This window comes from Bombina bombina, chromosome 6, assembly GCF_027579735.1.
Source record: "Bombina bombina isolate aBomBom1 chromosome 6, aBomBom1.pri, whole genome shotgun sequence".
Classification (NCBI taxonomy): Eukaryota; Metazoa; Chordata; class Amphibia; order Anura; family Bombinatoridae; genus Bombina; species Bombina bombina.
This window is the reverse complement of record NC_069504.1, coordinates 742,502,620-742,524,231: the sequence shown is the minus strand read 5'-3', so window position 1 is coordinate 742,524,231 and position 21,612 is coordinate 742,502,620. Positions and strand designations below refer to the sequence as shown.

At 38.2% G+C, this 21,612-nt stretch overlaps 1 protein-coding gene across 1 annotated transcript in view; it reads left to right on the top strand.

Annotated features, from left to right (window-relative positions):
• ANK1 (ankyrin 1) overlaps window positions 1-21,612 on the top strand; it is a 789,047-nt gene that overhangs the window by 283,932 nt on the left and 483,503 nt on the right. The window contains exons 9-11 of the mRNA XM_053717993.1: window positions 1,904-2,002; window positions 19,587-19,784; window positions 20,519-20,617. Of these exons, the coding sequence (XP_053573968.1) occupies window positions 1,904-2,002; window positions 19,587-19,784; window positions 20,519-20,617 (396 nt within the window). The remainder of the gene's footprint in view (window positions 1-1,903; window positions 2,003-19,586; window positions 19,785-20,518; window positions 20,618-21,612) is intronic.

Below are 21,612 nucleotides of genomic sequence, written 5' to 3'. Positions count from 1 at the left end.
CCCTCAAAATAACTCACAGCCATTAATGTCTAAACCGTTGGCAACAAAAGTAAGTACACCCCTAAATGGAAATGCCCAAATGTACACTGTTATACAAGCTGTACACTCACTACTTTACATTGTAGCAAAGTGTCATTTCTTCAGTTTTGTCACATAAAAAGATATAATAAAATATTTACAAAAATGTGAGGGGTGTACTCACTTTTGTGAGGTACTGTGTGTGTGTATATATATATATATATATATATATATATATATATATACATATACACACACACACATTATGTCAAAAAAAATGTGCACAGATCTGTAAAGTAAGTTTTGGAGGATCCAAGTAATTCCACGCTGTATCTCCAGGGGGATATGCAAATCTCTGATAAAGTGCATGTACGCATCAGATAGCAACGGAGCTTACCTACTTGTTGAATGTCTCCTATCTGAATAAAATCTTAGACTGCACTGGCTACTTTGAGGACTTAGTCTCTTTCTTCTTGTTTCCTACCGGGATATGCAAAGGAAAGAGAGAGAAACAATAGTGCACTCTGTTTATATATAGAAGCTTCCAATTCAAGTCAGGTATTTACACTAATTAGAGCTGTAACTCAGCTCTAGGTGTGATTGCAGGTAGGTTTTAGCCCCTCGGCTTCCCAGGCAAGACAGGAACAGGTCTTTGTTTAGAATAGTAAAATACAGTTTATTAAAATACACAGGACTAAGACTTGTCACTGTTACAAATAAACAAATGCACAAGGAGATTGCTAAGCCCTCTAAACAGCATATAATGGCATAGTTCTGTTGAGGCTATTATAGCAATCAGAGTACAAAAGTCCTTAGCAGCAATAACAATGAAAACAGTCTATAATGGTCCTTAAAAACAGTGAATTCAACGATTGTTTCACCTTACTCCTAAGGCTTTTAGTCCTGTGTATTTTAATAAAGCTGTATTTTACTATTCTAAACAATGACCAGTCCCTGTCTTTCCTGGGAAGCCGGGGGGCTAAAACCTACCTGCAATTACACCTAGAGCTGAGTTACAGCTCTAATTAGTGTAAGTACCTGACTTGAATTTGAAGCTTCTATATATAAACAGAGTGCACTATTGTTTCTCTCTCTTTCCTGTGCATATCCCCCCCTGGAGATACAACGTGGAATTACTTGGATCCTCCAAAACTTACCACCACAAGAACTATATCCTTAATATATACATACAGTACATATATTAACCTCTAGCACCTATTTTGTTGTCTACTGTATGGAGAGATTATGTATATATGTGTGTGTATATGAGTGTGTATGTATGTGTATATATATATATATATATATATATATATATATATATTTCAAAAAATATATATATATATATATATATATATATATATATAAATACGTATAAACACAAACCCTCACATTTAAATATAGCAAATCAGTCTGTGGTTTGACTCACCAAAATGGACACCAGTCTGGGAGCATGAATCTTGCTACATATAGATACTGTATGCTGTGAAAACTACATTGAGTGCTGATCTCTTTGAATATATATATATATATATATATATATATATATATATATATATATATATATATATATATATATATGTGTGTGTGGGGTGGGGGGTTAGTGTGTTGGATGGTTCTGTTTGGATATACTGTATGTGCCATTCTGGAGTGTGTGCTGCTGAAGATGCTGCCCTGGTTTGCTCGGTCATGTGCACAAAGTGATTTAGTGGTATGTATGAGCGCATGCATATTGTGTGTTTGTATATTTTCACATAGTGCTAAGATGTATGTGCTGGTTTGATGTATGGGGATTCTACCGTGGTGCGCTTGACCAGAGGGTGGTGCTGTTTTATATGTTCATATATTACTGTTTGGTATATACAATATGCTCTGTTGCTGCACACAGGATGAGTTAACCCCTCTTCATTGTGCGGTGAGAAATGGACACGTCCGAATCTCCGAGATTCTGCTTGATCACGGGGCCCCCATCCAAGCCAAGACAAAGGTATCAAATACATATGAACAATATAAGATGAGATGATGTGAGGGTTGTCACAAGGACCACCATGTTGTCTGTATACTCTGACATGTTTCTGCTTTCAGCTTAGGATATCTCACAGATTTAGTGCTGAGGGTAAAACATTTTCCATTTATTCATGATCATTTTTTCTAAACAAAAACGTATACAGTTAAAACGCTTTTGAGTACAAACTGTGATTCTGTCTATATTCCTAATTGGCAGATCATGTAAAATCCTAGTTCTTAGCTTGACAGTTTTTGCAACTTTTTACTCAATAGCATTCTAAAAACCGGAAGTTCTATCTCAGCATATTTCTGTGATATAATTGTATTTCCTACATTCGGTTTTTGAAAACCCGCCAGCCAAAACCAACAGAGAAGAAAACAAAAATAAGCAGATAATGGGAAAGGAGAATAACAACAAACCAAAAATATATATGAATGCTGTTGATTGCATAGTGTTTTATATTGCTTGTTGCCAAAATTAAACTTTCATGATTTGGGTATAATATATAGTTAAAAAAACAACAGTATACTTCTGTTATTAAATGTTCCTCTTTTTCATGGTATTTAGCTTATTTATACGCAGGTAGGCATAGGAGTGTGTACATATCGTAAGTGCTTTCTGGCAGCACAATGTAATATAAACAGCCTATAGAGGTAGGTATAGCTGCACCAAGGGTTACCATATTGCTGCTTTAAGGGAGGACACATATAAAAAATACATATGTCAGGGTTCTTATAATGTAACATTATTCAAACATTTCTTTCAACAGCCCCTGACATATGTATTTTTCATCAGTGTCCACCGTTAAAGCAGCAATATGAAAACCCTAGCTGCAGCAGACAATGCTGAACACCCACAACTGTGCCATTACTTACTCATACTTCATACACTGCTTGGATTTATCCTATCAAAAAAAAAGATATATGCACTCTGTGTTATTCTTTATTAAACAGTGCTCCTATGTCTTGGATTACTATGGAGTTTTACCATAAAGTTGCTGAAGCTACTACACTCTAAAGCTCCCTCTACAGCAGTGTTTCCCAAACCCAGTCCTCAGGACCCTTAACAGGCCTCATATTTATTATATCTTAAAGGGACAGTCTAGTCCAAAATAAACTTAAATGATTCTGATAGGGCATGTGATTTTAAACAACTTTCCAATTTATTTTTATCACCAAATTTGCTTTGTTCTCTTGGTATTCTTAGTTGAAAGCTAAACCTAGGAGACTCATATGCTAATTTAATAAGGGTATTGAGGACTGGAGTTGGAAAACACTGCTCTACAGGGGCGCGATCCAATATACGGCATAGTTTTCAGCGCAAGCGAGGGAACCCGTAGTTTCACCTTGCACATCAGGGTATTACATATACCCCACCGGCAGTTGCTAAAGTGCTGTAAATCTGATAAACCAACGATGTCCAGAAATGAGCGTAAGTACAAATTTCTGGAGTCGCCAGTGACTTAGGGCACTTTAGAAACTGCCTGCGCCTACAAAAACTTACTAAAATATGAAATCTCCCGTAACTGTCTAACACGCCTCAAAAAAATCAGCCCGACACGTATACCCCTATAACCGCAATCCCCCCTCTCACTCCTAATAATAAATGTATTAACCCCTAGACCGACAACCCCCCACAATGCAATAAGCCTAATTATTAACCCCTAAATCGCCATAGCCCACACCGCAATAAACCTTTCCTAGTATTAACCCCTAAACCGCCGCTTCTGGAGCCCACCGCCACCTACATTATATGTATTAACCCCTAAACCGCCACTCCCGGACCCTGCCGCCACCTACATTAAATTTATTAACCCCTAATCTGACCCCCCTACACCGCCGCCACCTACATTAAATGTATTAACCCCTAATCTGACCCCCCTACACCGCCGCCACCTACATTAAATATATTAACCCCTAATCTGACCCCCCTACACCGCCGCCACCTACATTAAATGTATTACCCCCTAAACCTAAATCTAACCCTAACTTAATTATTATATAAATATAAATAATATTAATATTATTAACTCAATTATTCCTATTTAAAACTAAATATTTACCTATAAAATAAACCCTAAGATAGCTACAATATAATTAATAATTATATTGTAGCTATTTTAGGATTTATATTTATTTTACAAGTAACTTTGTATTTATTTTAACTAGGTACAATAGCTATTAAACAGTTAATAACTATTTAATAGCTACCTAGTTAAAATAATTACAAAATTACCTGTAAAATAAATCCTAACCTAAGTTACAAATACACCTAACACTACACTATCAATACATTAATTAAATAAATTAACTACAATTATCTAAAATAAAAAACAATTAAATAAACTAAACTATATTACAAAAACAAACAACTAAATTACAAAAAAATAAAAAAATAATACAAGAAGTTTAATCTAATTACACCTAATCTAAGCCCCCTAATAAAATAAAAAAGCCTCCCAAAATAATAAAATTCCCTATCCTAAACTAAGTTACAAATAGCCCTTAAAAGGGCCTTTTTTTTACCTGTAAAAAAAAAAAAACAACCCCCCAACATTACAACCCACCACCCACACACCCCTACTCTAAAACCCACCCGATCCCACTTAAAAAAACACTACCCCATTGAAGATCACCCTACCTTGAGCCGTCTTCACCCAGCCGGACAGAAGTTTTCATCCTATCCGGGCAGAAGAGGACATCCGGACTGGCAGAAGTCTTCATCCAAGCATCATCTTCTATCTTCATCCAAGCGGCATCTTCTATCTTCATCCATCCGACGAGGAACGGCTCCATCTTGAAGATCTCCGGCGCGGAACATCCTTCTAGGCCGACGAATGGCTGGTCCTTTAAATGACATCATCCAAGATGGCATCCCTCGAATTCCGATTGGCTGATAGGATTCGATCAGCCAATCAGAATTAAGGTAGGAAAAATCAGATTGGTTGATTTAATCAGCCAATCGGATTGAAGTTCAATCCCATTGGCTCATTAAATCAGCCAATAGAATGCAAGGTCAATTCTATTGGCTGATCCAATGAGCCAATCGGATTGCAGTTCAACCGGATTTTTCCTACCTTAATTCCGAATGGCTGATAGAATCCTATCAGCCAATCAGAATTCGAGGGACGCCATCTTGGATTACGTCATTTAAAGGACCAGCCATTTGTCGGGTAGTCGTCGGCCTAGAAGGATGTTCCGCGCCAAAGGTCTTCAAGATGGAGCCGTTCCTCGTCGGATGGATGAAGATAGAAGATGCTGCTTGGATGAAGATAGAAGATGCCGTTTGGATGAAGACTTCTGCCGATCCAGATGTCCTCTTCTGCCCGGATAGGATGAAGACTTCTGCCGGTCCGGCTGTCCTCTTCTGCCCGGATAGGATGAAGACTTCTTCTGGTCCGGATGTCCTCTTCTGCCCCATCGGATGACCACTGGTGCCCGGCTGGGTGAAGACGGCTCAAGGTAGGGTGATCTTCAATGGGGTAGTGTTAGTTTTTTTTAAGGGGGGATCGGGTGGGTTTTAGAGTAGGGGTGTGTGGGTGGTGGGTTGTAATGTTGGGGGGGTTGTTCTTTTTTTTTTTTCAGGTAAAAGAGCTGATTACTTTGGGTCAATGCCCCACAAAAGGCCCTTTTAAGGGCTATTTGTAACTTAGTTTAGGATAGGGAATTTTATTATTTTGGGGGGCTTTTTTATTTTATTAGGGGGCTTAGATTAGGTGTAATTAGATTAAACTTCTTGTAATATTTTTTTATTTTTTGTAATTTAGTTGTTTTTTTGTAATATAGTTTAGTTTATTTAATTGTATTTTATTTTAGATAATTGTAGTTAATTTATTTAATTAATTTATTGATAGTGTAGTGTTAGGTGTATTTGTAACTTAGGTTAGGATTTATTTTACAGGTAATTTTGTAATTATTTTAACTAGGTAGCTATTAAATAGTTATTAACTATTTAATAGCTATTGTACCTAGTTAAAATAAATACAAAGTTACCTGTAAAATAAATATAAATCCTAAAATAGCTACAATATAATTAGTAATTACATTGTAGCTATTTTAGGGTTTATTTTATAGGTAAGTATTTAGTTTTAAATAGGAATAATTGAGTTAAAAATATTAATATTATTTATATTTATTTAAATAATAATTAAGTTAGGGGGGTGTTAGAGTTAGACTTAGGTTTAGGGGGTAATACATTTAATGTAGGTGGCGGCGGTGTAGGGGGGTCAGATTAGGGGTTAATATATTTAATGTAGGTGGCGGCGGTGTAGGGGGGTCAGATTAGAGGTTAATATATTTAATGTAGGTGGCGGCGGTGTAGGGGGGTCAGATTAGAGGTTAATATATTTAATGTAGGTGGCGGCGGTGCAGGGGGGTCAGATTAGGGGTTAATACATTTAATGTAGGCGGCGGCGGGGTCCCGGAGCGGCAGTTTAGGGGTTAAACACTTTATTTCGGTGTGGCGGGGTCCGGGAGCAGCGGTTTAGGGGTTAATACATATAATGTATGTGGCGGTGGGCTCCGGGAGGAGCGGTTTAGGGGTTAATACACTTTATTAGGTATTGCGGTTGACAGGTAGATAGACATTGTGCATGCGTTAGGTGTTAGGTTTTTTTTTGCAGGCATTTTAGGGAGTTACGGTGCTCCAATACTCGGCGCAAGGCCTGCTACGGCTGCTTTTTATGGTGAGGTGAAAATGGAGTAAGTTTTCTCCATTTTCGCCACGTAAGGCCTTGCACTGGATATTGGATACCAAATTGCGCGGGTTTTATATGTTAGTCTATGGGAGAAAAACTATGTCTGACGGGTGAAATATACGTGCCACATTTATATGCGGCGCTGTATATAGGATAACAAACCCATGCAAAAACCGGCGTCGCCGGCTTTTACGGGCGACGCTGCATATCGGATCAGGCCCCAGGTTGCTTATATAACATTACTATGCACACTGCTTCTTTATAGTGCCCCAGACAAGTATACGTTCCTCAACCTACCTCAGTATACCCTTATGGAAAGAAGCTTCAACAAAGGATACCAAGTGAAAGAGGACAATTTGATAATACTAATTGGAAAGTTTTTTTAAAAAAAATCTGTCTCATTCATGAATGTTTCATTTTGACTCCAATGTATTTTTTTAACTTATCATTTTGTGTAAATATGTCAATGTTCTGATCTCCAAACTGTTCATTTTATACTTTATTGGTAAAAATGTTTAATAGTTACTGTTTTAACCGTATACTACAATTAGGAAATCATTGTGTTTGTTAAAGGGATATATAACCCAAATTTTTTTTTCATGATTCACATAGAACAAACAATTTTCAACAATTTTCCAATTTACTTCTATTATCAAATATTCTTTATTTTCTTATTATCCTTTGTTGAAAAGCAGCATGGAAAGTTCAGGAGTGTGCACGTGTCTACAGCACTATATGGCAACAGTTTTGCAACAATATTACATTAGCAAGAGCACTAGATGGCAGCACTATTTTCTGTCATGAAGTGCTACCTCCCTAGATATCTCTTCAACAAAGAATAACAAGAGAACAAAGCAAAATTCATCAACAAATATACTCGCCCCCTAAGATCCAACAATTACCTGCTTCTTGCATCCTCTACCATCACCTCCTCCCATGCTAGACTACAGGACTTCTCTCGTGCGGCACCAACCCTCTGGAACGTACTTCCTCGAGCTGTCAGACTTGCCCCTAACCTCTCCTCCTTTAAATGTTCCCTAAAGACCTTTCTGTTCAGGGAAGCTTATCACCTGACTCATTGACAAATCAACTTCACTTAGCTAACAGTTGCCCTCTATCTCCTCACTAATATCATTCTCACCTTTGCAGTCCCCACCTCCTGCTTCCCATCCTCCTACCCATCTAGATTGTAAATTCCCACGGGAATAGGGCCCTCAATCCCCCTGTATTTGTCTGTTAAATTTTGTCTTTTATTGTATTGTTTCTCCGTTACCCATGGGCAGCGCTGCGGAATCTGTTGGCGCTTTTTAAATAAAGAATAATAAATTATAAAATTGATAATGGATGTAAATTGGAAACTTTTTTAAAATTGCATTCTCTATCTGAATCATACAATTATTATTTTTTTGTTCTGAACTGAGCATTTGTGAAATAAAATGTTTTGCTAAATATTTTAGTAAAATCACATGAAAATGTGTAAAAAGTATTTTCTGATTGACTCTATTACCTTTAGTAGGTGTTTCCAAGTCCATGTGTCTGATGAGCAAAGTCAGCTGGAAAACATAAGAAACGTTGGCTTTCTGATGAACTATTTTACATTTGAGAAAGGGTTAAAACCCATGTATTTCTCTTTTTGGAAGAGGGGATATACACCTTTTTTTTGCTATGATCCGATGATCTTTCCATGCTGTACATGCTATTTTGTGGTGGCATTAGGTGGTATCCTAGGATAGTATAATATAGAAGAGTTTGCCAGCACTGTGTTATAAAAAAAATGGGGATGAGGATTATGAATACTTGGGTATTCAGCCTGGTGCTTCCAACCTTCAAAAATCTAGATTAGAAAACTAAGAAGGAAAGAAAGTAAATAAGAAAGTTGTTTAAAGGAATACTAAACCCACATTTTTTTCTTTAATAATTCAGATAGAGCATGCAAACTCCTATTATACGAATTTTCTTCATTCTCTTGCTGTCTTTATTTAAAAAAGAGGAATGTAAAGCTAAGGAGACGGACCATTTTAGGTTCAGCACCCTGGATAGTGCTTGCTTATTGGTGGCTACATTTGTATAACCAATAAGCAAACGCAACCCAGGTTCTGAACCAAAAATGGGCCGACTCCTAAGCTTCATATTCCTGTAAATTAGAAATAACAAAGAGGGCGCCACATAGCGTGATATTGTAGATTAAATAGCCAAAATGGAAGAATAATGTAAAGGCTTACCAGAGGTAATGGCACCGTATTGTAACCGGTGCTGACATGCAGGCTAACACTTTCAGTGGCTAGCACACTGGGTGGTATCCGGCAAGCTGTGCACAGGTGCTATTCAGCGTTTCTTTGATTGGCGTCTGTGCGGCTGAAACTTGAGACACTGCGGTAGAGCAGATACTTTGCTACCTTATCCAGTAAGGCTCAAAGGGAGAACCAAAGTAAAAACAAATGGACAACTTCCGTATGTTTAAAATCAATGAATTTTAATCCATAAAAAACTGCTACGCGTTTCTAGACCATAAACCGGTCTTTTCCTCAGGCATACAAACAATGGATACACATTTTTGAAAGTATTTACCTAATATACAATAAAAAACGGAAGTTGTCATGGTTTACAAAAAAGGACCAATGGGATATGAGTGAATATTCTGAATCTCATTCATGTTGATTAGACTCAAATGTCTGTGTACTTAAAATTCACAACCAATATCCAAATAAAACCCCTTGAGTCACATAACTTTATCTACTGCATTAAATTTCAATGTTCTAAAAGAATACCTGCATAAAAATATATAAAATAAAATGTTTAATTTGCAGATCTAAATGCTGTATGAATCATGTATGGTTATATTCGTACTTTGTGTGATGCTGTGTGATAAAAGAAAAAAGAAAATGAAATAGTTCACAGGTCTTGTATTTAAATAGACTATGGGGTGTGTTAGAGTTATTCCAGTTTGAACTGTAAAAGAATATGCATGAAAACATGTACTGAAAAAAATGTTATGTGTTGTGCATGAACCAGCAGTGTTATTAAGAAAGTAAAATGATACAATTTGTGTCCTATGAAATTGTAATACACACGTCAAAATTGTGCTCAGATTTCACAAGATAAGCTGTAAAAATAGGATATAATTGCAATTTGTTGCAATATACAGAATGCTTGCAACAAATAGCAACCAGTGTATAAAAACCTATCCTAACTATTACTCGGGTTGATATGAGGGACTGACGAATTGGTATAGTGTAATATGTACTTGGATATAGCAAGGCCTACAGCTGTGGATGTCAATGCACAGAGGTTATTATGCATGCATGTTTCAAAAAGGCATGTAAATATTAATGTAAATCTCTAGCGTTTCGATATGCGTGTCTGGTATTACACTTCTGTGATACATAATTCAAGCGAAAACTTTTCTTTGTTTGACAGATTTTCGTCTCATAATGTCTGAACTTCTATAAACCTACGGCTGTGAATCACAATACACAGAGGTTTTTAAGCGTGCATATTTAATAGTAGCAAGTGAATATTAGTGTCAATAGCTAGTATTTCTGTATATGTATCTGATATTATACTTCTACGATAAATAATTCAAACAAACTTTTCTTTGCCTGAATCATTTGTATCTCGTAGTGTCTGAGTATTGTGAATGAAAGGGTGAATGAAAGTCTATTAAATATGTGTACTTATTCTTTATTATTATTTATTATTTAAAAAGTGGAAATTAAAGATACAATTGTTGGAATATTGGTATCAATAATTTGATGATCTTGTTTCATGCAAAATGTTGTGCATGAAACAAGGTCATCCTCTCGAATTTCCTATTGTGAGAATTTGTGGAAGCCATCCAATATAGTATAAATTTGGCTCAAAAGTCATCTAAGGATATTAGAATCGATATGATGTATTCTGAGATATAGAGTGTATAAAAGTTGACCTAGTATGTTTAAAGTCTGGTGTAGTCACTTTTATCAGTTTATTGTTTACATGATATTAATGTTATAAGCAGGATTATATTAATCTGATACGCCTAATGTAACTGTGTTTCTACATATTGTTTGAGAAGATAAAACTTGTATTGGAACTGTTACATCGATCTATAGAATATGTTTGAAGGTGATGAAAGAATGTATTTAATGTGAGCAGGAATGTATTGAATGTGAGCACATTCCATTGTGTATGTATGTAAAAAACTAATATAATCAACTGATGTAAATTTACTTGGAGTGCCCTAATAATAGACACACTCTGCATAATTGTTAGAATATATGTATCATGGGTCAAAGGTTTGATAGTTAATTGAATGCTGCCAGGTCCAAATTCGCGTTTAGACCATCGCGTTTAGGGGCTCCTTTGTTTGATTATTCATATTCCTGCTTTGTAAATAAATATAGCAAGAGATCGAAGAAAAATTGATAATAGGAGTAAATTAGAAAGTTGCTTAAAATTCCATGCTCTATCTGAATCATGGAAGAAAAAAATGTGGGTTTAGTATCCCTTTAATTTATGTGTGCTATCATGAAATAAACATTTGGGCTTTCATGTACCTTTAACTTTTAATATATTGAATCAAAATCTGGTTAGAAAAATTGGGACAAACACACCAATCCCACACAATAAAAAACTTAGGGTAATGGAGCAAACACATTATACTCACTGCCAAAAATATTATCTCCCTAAACCTCCAAGGACCTGAACTTCTGCATCAGTTAAAGGGACACTGAATCCAATTTTTCTTCTTTCATGATTCAGATAGCGCATGCAATTTTAAGCAACTTTCTAATTTACTTCTATTATCAAATTTTCTTCGTTTTCTTGATATCTTTATTTGAAAAAGAAGGCATCTAAGCTAAAAACCAGCAAATTTATGGTTCAGAACCATCGACAGCATTTGTTTATTGGTGCTGTCCAATCAGCAAGGACAACCAATGTTGTTCACCAAAAATTGGCCGGCATCTTAAAGGATTACTAACTTTTTTTTTTGTTTTGTAAAACGGAACAAACATTTTGCATATAAACTATGCAATGTAATTTACCTTCTTATTGTTTCAAACGAAGCTCCCTTTTTCCATAAAATTATATTTTATTTTATTACGATGACATCACGTTGTCCTGCCCACAAATGTGGGCCGTCTAAGGGCTAACAAAACCGCTAATTGGATCTCTTGTTTTTGCATATAATTTAAATCTATTATCTGTATTAAACGCATGCGCAATACCATCTAATTCCTATCGCATGTGCATATTGCGGCAATCAATAGCGAACCTGGAAAAAAAAACGCATGCACATTTACAATTTTTATTGATTCTATAGGTATTCAACTTGCCATTCTACTCTACAATATATTGCAATGCCAGCTGTCCTCTTTTGCATCGCTAAAGGCAATATCGTCTTTCAAATATTGAGACATGATATATACAGTGATTCAGACATGTTAATTTATGGTGACGTATCCTGTGATGTTGCTGTAAATCGCGCATGCGCAATTATGCATCTAGGAGTTGCCATCTTACAACTGCAATTGTCAGCCTGGATTGGGAATCCGTAACAACTGACAAAAGAGTGGGTTTGGAAAAATTAATTATTTTAAACATAGATATTTTAACAACGGTACATATTTAATACAGAATCCACATTAGAAAATGCTTGATTAATATGTATACTGGTGTGTGATTGCCATTTCTCCAACATAGGTGTGTCCGGTCCACGGCGTCATCCTTACTTGTGGGATATTCTCCTCCCCAACAGGAAATGGCAAAGAGCCCAGCAAAGCTGGTCACATGATCCCTCCTAGGCTCCGCCTACCCCAGTCATTCTCTTTGCCGTTGCACCGGCAACATCTCCACGGAGATGGTTAAGAGTTTTTTGGTGTTTAAATGTAGTTTTTATCCTTCAATCAAGTGTTTGTTATTTTAAAATAGTGCTGGTATGTACTATTTACTCTGAAACAGAAAAGAGATGAAGATTTCTGTTTGTAAGAGGAAGATGATTTTAGCAAACGTTACTAAAATCGATTGCTGTTTCCACACAGGACTGTTGAGATGAAGTAACTTCAGTTGGGGGAAACAGTTGGCAGACTTTTCTGCTTGAGGTATGACTGGCCACATTTCTAACAAGACTATGTAATGCTGGAAGGCTGTCATTTCCCCTATGGGGACCGGTAAGCCATTTTCTTAGATTAAGTAAAAGAATAAAGGGCTTTATAAGGGCTTAAAAAACTGGTAGACATTTTTCTGGGCTAAAACGATTACTTTGCTAAGCATATTTGGCAGATTATAACTCTTAATAGTTATTATAATCTTGGGGATTGTTGTAAAAAAACGGCAGGCACTGTATTGGACACCTTTTTCAGATGGGGGCCTTTTCTAGTCATAGGCAGAGCCTCATTTTCGCGCCACTAATGCGCAGTTGTTTTTGGAAAGCAAGGCATGCAGATGCATGTGTGAGGAGCTAAGAACCACTGAAAAAGCTTATAGAAGGCGTCATTTGGTATCGTATTCCCCTCTGGGCTTGGTTGGGTCTCAGCAAAGCAGATACCTGGGACTGGTGTGCAATACTTTTAAGGCTTTAAGACACTGTGGTGAAATTTTGGTGAATTTTGAACAATTCCTTCATGCTTTTTCACATATTCAGTAATAAAGTGTGTTCAGTTTAAAATTTAAAGTGACAGTAACGGTTTTATTTTAAAACGTTTTTTGTGCTTTGTTGACTAGTTTAAGCCTGTTTAACATGTCTGAACCATCAGATAAGCGATGTTCTATATGTATGAAAGCCAAGGTTTCTCCCCATTTAAATATATGTGATGATTGTGACATAGTGTCCAAACAAAGTAGGGACAATGATGCCACAGATAATGATATTGCCCAAGATGATTCCTCAAATGAGGGGAGTAAGCATGATACTGCATCATCCCCTTCTGTGTCTACACCAGTTTTGCCCACACAAGAGGCCCCTAGTACATCTAGTGCGCCAATACTTATTACCATGCAACAATTAACGGCTGTTATGGATAATTCTATTGCAAACATTTTATCCAAAATGCCTACTTATCAGAGAAAGCGCGATTGCTCTGTTTTAAACACTGAAGAGCAAGAGGACGCTGATGATAACTGTTCTGACATACCCTCACACCAATCTGAAGGGGCCAGGAGGGAGGTTTTGTCTGAGGGAGAAATTTCAGATTCAGGAAAAATTTCTCAACAAGCTGAACCTGATGTTGTAACATTTAAATTTAAATTAGAACATCTCCGCGCACTGCTTAAGGAGGTATTATCTACTCTGGATGATTGTGACAATTTGGTCATTCCAGAGAAATTATGTAAGATGGACAAGTTCCTAGAGGTTCCGGTGCCCCCCGATGCTTTTCCTATACCCAAGCGGGTGGCGGACATAGTAAATAAGGAGTGGGAAAGGCCCGTCATACCTTTTGTTCCTCCCCCTATATTTAAGAAATTATTTCCTATAGTCGACCCCAGAAAGGACTTATGGCAGACAGTCCCCAAGGTCGAGGGGGCGGTCTCTACTCTAAACAAACGCACTACTATTCCTATAGAAGATAGTTGTGCTTTCAAAGATCCTATGGATAAAAAATTAGAGGGTTTGCTTAAAAAGATGTTTGTTCAGCAAGGTTACCTTCTACAACCAATTTCATGCATTGTTCCTGTCACTACGGCAGTGTGTTTCTGGTTCGAAGAACTAGAAAAGTCGCTCAATAAAGAATCTTCGTATGAGGAGGTTATGGACAGAGTTCAAGCACTTAAATTGGCTAACTCTTTTATTTTAGATGCCGCTTTGCAATTAGCTAGATTAGCGGCGAAAAATTCAGGGTTTGCTATCGTGGCGCGCAGAGCGCTTTGGCTAAAGTCTTGGTCAGCGGATGTGTCTTCCGAGACAAAATTGCTTAACATCCCTTTCAAGGGTAAAACACTGTTTGGTCCTGATTTGAAAGAGATTATTTCAGACATCACCGGGGGAAAGGGCCACGCCCTTCCTCAGGATAGGTCTTTTAAGGCTAAAAATAAGCCTAATTTTCGTCCCTTTCGCAGAAACGGACCAGCCTCTAATTCTACATCCTCTAAGCAAGAGGGTAATACTTCTCAACCCAAACCAGCCTGGAGACCGATGCAAGGCTGGAACAAGGGTAAGCAGGCCAAGAAGCCTGCCACTGCTACCAAAACAGCATGAAGGGATGGCCCCCGATCCGGGACCGGATCTGGTGGGGGGCAGACTTTCTCTCTTTGCTCAGGCTTGGGCAAGAGATGTTCAGGATCCTTGGGCACTAGAAATAGTTTCTCAAGGTTATCTCCTGGAATTCAAGGAACTACCCCCAAGGGGAAGGTTCCACAGGTCTCAATTATCTTCAAACCAAATAAAAAGACAGGCATTCTTACATTGTGTAGAAGACCTGTTAAAGATGGGAGTAATTCATCCAGTTCCAATAGGAGAACAAGGGATGGGGTTTTACTCCAACCTGTTCATAGTTCCCAAAAAAGAGGGAACATTCAGACCAATTTTAGATCTCAAGATCCTAAACAAATTTCTCAGGGTTCCATCGTTCAAAATGGAAACCATTCGAACGATCCTTCCTACCATCCAGGAAGGTCAATTTATGACCACGGTGGATTTAAAGGATGCGTACCTACATATTCCTATCCACAAGGAACATCATCAGTTCCTAAGGTTCGCCTTTCTGGACAAGCATTACCAGTTTGTGGCACTTCCATTCGGATTAGCCACTGCTCCGAGAATTTTCACCAAGGTACTAGGGTCCCTTCTAGCAGTTCTAGGGGCATTGCAGTAGTACCTTACTTGGACGACATCCTGATTCAAGCGTCGTCTCTGTCAAAAGCAAAGGCTCATACGGACATCGTCCTAGCCTTTCTCAGATCTCACGGATGGAAAGTGAACAAAGAAAAAAGTTCTCTGTCCCCGTCAACAAGAGTTCCCTTCTTGGGAACAATAATAGATTCCTTAGAAATGAGGATTTTTCTGACAGAGGTCAGAAAATCAAAACTTCTAAGCTCTTGTCAAGTACTTCATTCTGTTCTTCGTCCTTCCATAGCGCAGTGCATGGAAGTAATAGGATTGATGGTTGCAGCAATGGACATAGTTCCTTTTGCACGAATTAATCTAAGACCATTACAACTGTGCATGCTCAGACAGTGGAATGGGGATTATACAGACTTGTCTCCGACGATTCAAGTAGATCAAAAGACCAGAGATTCACTCCGTTGGTGGCTGATCCTGGACAACCTGTCACAGGGAATGAGCTTCCGCAGACCAGAGTGGGTCATTGTCACGACCGACGCCAGTCTGGTGGGCTGGGGTGCGGTCTGGGAACCCCTGAAAGCTCAGGGTCTATGGTCTCGGGAAGAATCTCTTCTCCCGATAAACATTCTGGAACTGAGAGCGATATTCAATGCTCTCAAAGCTTGGCCTCATCTAGCAAGGGCCAGATTAATAAGGTTTCAATCAGACAACATGACGACTGTTGCATATATCAACCATCAGGGGGGAACAAGGAGTTCCCTGGCGATGGAGGAAGTGACCAAGATAATTCAATGGGCGGAGGATCACTCCTGCCACTTGTCTGCAATCCACATCCCAGGAGTGGAAAATTGGGAAGCGGATTTTCTGAGTCGTCAGACATTCCATCCGGGGGAGTGGGAACTCCATCCGGAAATCTTTGCCCAAATAACTCAGTTATGGGGCATTCCAGACATGGATCTGATGGCCTCTCGTCAGAACTTCAAGATTCCTTGTTACGGGTCCAGATCCAGGGATCCCAAGGCGACTCTAGTAGATGCACTAGTAGCACCTTGGACCTTCAACCTAGCTTATGTATTCCCACCGTTTCCTCTCATTCCCAGGCTGGTAGCCAGGATCAATCAGGAGAGGGCTTCGGTGATCTTGATAGCTCCTGCGTGGCCACGCAGGACTTGGTATGCAGACCTGGTGAATATGTCATCGGCTCCACCATGGAAGCTACCTTTGAGACAGGACCTTCTTGTTCAAGGTCCATTCGAACATCCGAATCTGGTTTCCCTCCAACTGACTGCTTGGAGATTGAACGCTTGATTTTATCAAAGCGTGGGTTTTCAGATTCTGTAATAGATACTCTGATTCAGGCTAGAAAGCCTGTAACTAGAAAGATTTATCATAAAATATGGAAAAAATATATCTGTTGGTGTGAATCTAAAGGATTCCCATGGAACAAGATAAAAATTCCTAAGATTCTATCCTTTCTACAAGAAGGTTTGGAGAAAGGATTATCTGCAAGTTCTCTGAAGGGACAGATCTCTGCTTTATCTGTTCTACTTCACAAAAGGCTGGCAGCTGTGCCAGACGTTCAGACGTGTGTTCAGGCTCTGGTTAGAATCAAGCCTGTTTACAGACCTTTGACTCCTCCCTGGAGTCTAAATCTAGTTCTTTCAGTTCTTCAAGGGGTTCCGTTTGAACCCTTACATTCCGTAGATATTAAGTTATTATCTTGGAAAGTTTTGTTTTTGGTTGCAATTTCTTCTGCTAGAAGAGTTTCAGAGTTATCTGCTCTGCAGTGTTCTCCGCCCTATCTGGTGTTCCATGCAGATAAGGTGGTTTTGCGTACTAAGCCTGGTTTTCTTCCGAAAGTTGTTTCCAACAAAAATATTAACCAGGAGATAGTTGTACCTTCTTTGTGTCCGAATCCAGTTTCAAAGAAGGAACGTTTGTTACACAATTTGGACGTAGTCCGTGCTCTAAAATTCTATTTAGAGGCTACTAAAGATTTCAGACAAACATCTTCTTTGTTTGTTGTTTATTCTGGTAAAAGGAGAGGTCAAAAAGCAACTTCTACCTCTCTTTCTTTTTGGCTTAAAAGCATTATCCGATTGGCTTATGAGACTGCCGGACGGCAGCCTCCTGAAAGAATCACAGCTCACTCCACTAGGGCTGTGGCTTCCACATGGGCCTTCAAGAACGAGGCTTCTGTTGACCAGATATGTAAGGCAGCGACTTGGTCTTCACTGCACACTTTTGCCAAATTTTACAAATTTGATACTTTTGCTTCTTCGGAGGCTATTTTTGGGAGAAAGGTTTTGCAAGCCGTGGTGCCTTCCATTTAGGTGACCTGATTTGCTCCCTCCCTTCATCCGTGTCCTAAAGCTTTGGTATTGGTTCCCACAAGTAAGGATGACGCCGTGGACCGGACACACCTATGTTGGAGAAAACAGAATTTATGCTTACCTGATAAATTACTTTCTCCAACGGTGTGTCCGGTCCACGGCCCGCCCTGGTTTTTTTAATCAGGTCTGATGAATTATTTTCTCTAACTACAGTCACCACGGTATCATATGGTTTCTCCTATGCATATTTCCTCCTGTACGTCGGTCGAATGACTGGGGTAGGCGGAGCCTAGGAGGGATCATGTGACCAGCTTTGCTGGGCTCTTTGCCATTTCCTGTTGGGGAGGAGAATATCCCACAAGTAAGGATGACGCCGTGGACCGGACACACCGTTGGAGAAAGTAATTTATCAGGTAAGCATAAATTCTGTTTTCATTTCTGACTACAGTGTCCCTTTAACTTAAATTCTTGCTTTTCAAATAAATATACCAAGAGAATGAAGAAAATTTGATAATTGGAGTAAATTAGAAAGTTGCTTAAAATTGCATGCTCTATCTGAATCATGAAAGAAAAAATTTGGGTTCAGTATCCCTTTAAGGGGGTGAGTTAGGCAGAGGAGAGTGACAAATGCTTACTGTAGGTATTGTTAAATGTAATCTAAATAAGAAGTGTTATGTTCTGCAGATATTTTAAAGGGAATCTTTGACGATTCACATAGATCATGCCATTTTAAACAACTTTCTAGTTTACTTCTATTTTCAATTTTTCTTTGTTCTTTTGGTATCTTTTGTTGAAAAGCAGGGTCATAAGCTAAGGAGCCGGCCCATTTTTGGGGCACTATATGGCAGCAGTTTTGCAGGAATGTTATTCATTTGCAAGAGCACTAGATGGCAGCATTGCTTCATGCCATGTAGTGCTACAGACATCTACCTAGGTATCTCTTCAACAAAGAATAACATGGGAACAAAGCAAATTTGATAATAGAAGTAAATTGGAAACTTTTTTTTTATAATTAAAAGTTCTGTTTGAATCACTAAAGAGCAATTTTGGGTTTCATATCCCTTTAAGTTAGCTTTTGCCATCTTGTTACTCTCACTGCCTAACTCACGCCCCCAACAGATGTCGAGGTTTGAGTTATCAGCCAGGAATTCCAGGGCGGATATAGCTTTGGCAATGAAGCCAACTTTAACTTATATTTGCAATATTGTTCTCCCAATCTGGGACCAGGGATGCATGAAGGGGTCATATACTCCCACTAGAAAACTGGAACATTCATTTGTAAAAACACAAATTAACATACAACATATTAGAAAACATCAAAAATGTTTTTAAAGAAAAAAAAAGTCAAATTTCACTATTATGTATTTTAAGTATCCTTTGCACAATTATTTCTAATGGACTTCATCAAGCAGATGAAACTGGGTCAAAACATTTGTCTGCAGACCCATTAATGTGAATAGGTATCTTATAGAAATATCACAGACGGAGTACATTATAGTTCAAACATTGCAAACGTTGCAACTCAAGTGTTTCAAATAATGTCATAGAGATGGGCAATAGGGTAAGCTTAAACAATAGGATGGGGTGTATTGCAAAGCAAACATTCAGCACTCTCTGGCTACCATCACTTGTAAATGATATCCATATTCTCAGTGGGCTCTTTTCCACTGCTCATTTGTCTTTGTTTTTTTTCTTCAAAATACAGGAGAACCCCCTATGAATGATGCTTCCCAGAGATTATATTCTCTTATGTAATTCAGGTTTCTTTCTTAACAGAATGGCCTCTCTCCTATCCACATGGCTTCCCAGGGAGATCATCTGGACTGTGTGCGACTTCTGCTTCAGTACCAGGCACAGATTGATGACATCACTTTGGACCACCTGACCCCTCTACATGTTGCAGCTCACTGTGGTCACCATCGAGTTGCCAAAATTCTGCTGGACAAAGGAGCTAAACCCAATGCCCGTGCCCTGGTGAGTGGCAGATGGGAGACTGGCAATATTATAAGGCGATTCTTTTTGAGAGTGTGTGACTAAATTGGCGATAATATTCTAAAAAATATTCTCTCATACTCCCATGGTACCTTATTTTTAAAAAATTAAAAGCACAGTAAGGGAACTTTTAAGTACAATTCACTTATAAATCCATAATATAGCTCAATTAAACGTAATTGCTAATATATTGCATGAATACATAACAAACATATTATTTTAGTTCAATTACAGTCATTAAAACTAAACAAAATGGTGGTGTCCCAGATGCAGAATGCCAGCGTATTTGTTTTAAGGGCAAACTTGTGAATTTGCCACATAGGTTTGTCCTGTAATAGGAAATTAAAATGTGTTGCAGAAGTAGACTGTAAGCCTCGTTAGCTGTTTTTTTTTTACTGTTCCACTGTTTTTATTTACGTCTTTCCACCCTGTCTCCTGTTCCCAGACCTTTAACCATTTCAAAATTATTTTTTAATATATTTATGTATCCTCCCTTTTTCTAATCTACCTGTTCTCTCCTCCAATATTTCTTACGTTTTCTTCTTTTTTTTTTTTTTTTAGTTATTTCCTTTTAAATTATTTTAGTCACTTTCTCCTTCTATTCCTTCACACTAATATTTTTCTTTCACCAAACACCTTTACCTTTATTTTTTCAAACTCTTTTTCTTCCTCTTTTCACCATTCTCTTTTTTTTTCCTTATTCTCTTCCCATGTAGAACGGCTTTACCCCGCTACACATCGCCTGTAAAAAGAGTCATGTCCGAGTCATGGAGCTTCTTATAAAATCCGGAGCGTCTATTGATGCGGTAACTGAGGTCAGACACATTACGTTATCTCTCTTTATATCTTGGACTGTTTCTTTCAGTCTCTTACCTTTCTTCGTTTTTGATTTGTCCCTTATCCTTTATTCACTCTTTTGTTACCTTTTTATGTTTACTACGTCATCCCACATTGATGGCATTTTATTTTTCATTTTACGTGGGGGGGTTTTCCTGTCATTCTGACATTTGTTTCTTTTTTCTATGTCATTTTGCAAAACTTTATGTTCATTACAGTTTATTCTTGGCCAGATTACAAACTTTTAAAGACCGTATTACAAGTTGTTTGAGATATATATATATATATATATATATATATATACTCTCACCTGCCACTTTATTAGGTACACCTGTTCAATTGCTTGGTAACACAAATTGCTAATCATCCAACCACATGGTAGCAACTTAATACATTTAGGCATCTAGACGTGGTGAAGACGACTTGCTGAAGTTCCAACCGAGCATCAGAATGGGGAACAAAGGGGATTTAAGTGACTTTGAATGTGGCATGGTTCTTGGTGCCAGGAGGGCTGGTCTGAGTATTTAAAAAAACTGCTGATCTACTGGGATTTTCACGCACAATTATCTCTAGGATTTACAGAAAATGGTCTAAAAAAGAGAAAATATCCAGTGAGCGGCAGTTGTGTGGATGAAAATGCCTTGTTGATGTCAGAGGTTAAAAGAGAATGGGCAGACTGGTACGAGATGGTAGAAAGGCAACAGTAACTCAAATAACCACTCGTTACAACCAACGTATGCAGAATACCATCTCTGATCGCACAACACGTCGAACTTTAAATCAGATGGGCTACAGCATCAGAAGAGCACACCGGGTGCCACTCCTGTCAGCTAAGAGCAGGAAACTGAGGCTACAATTCGCACAGGCTCACCAAAATTGGACAATAGAAGATTGGAAAAACGTTGCCTGGTCTGATGAGTCTCGGTTTCAGCGGCAACATTTAGATTTTAGGGTCAGAATTTGGCGTAAACAA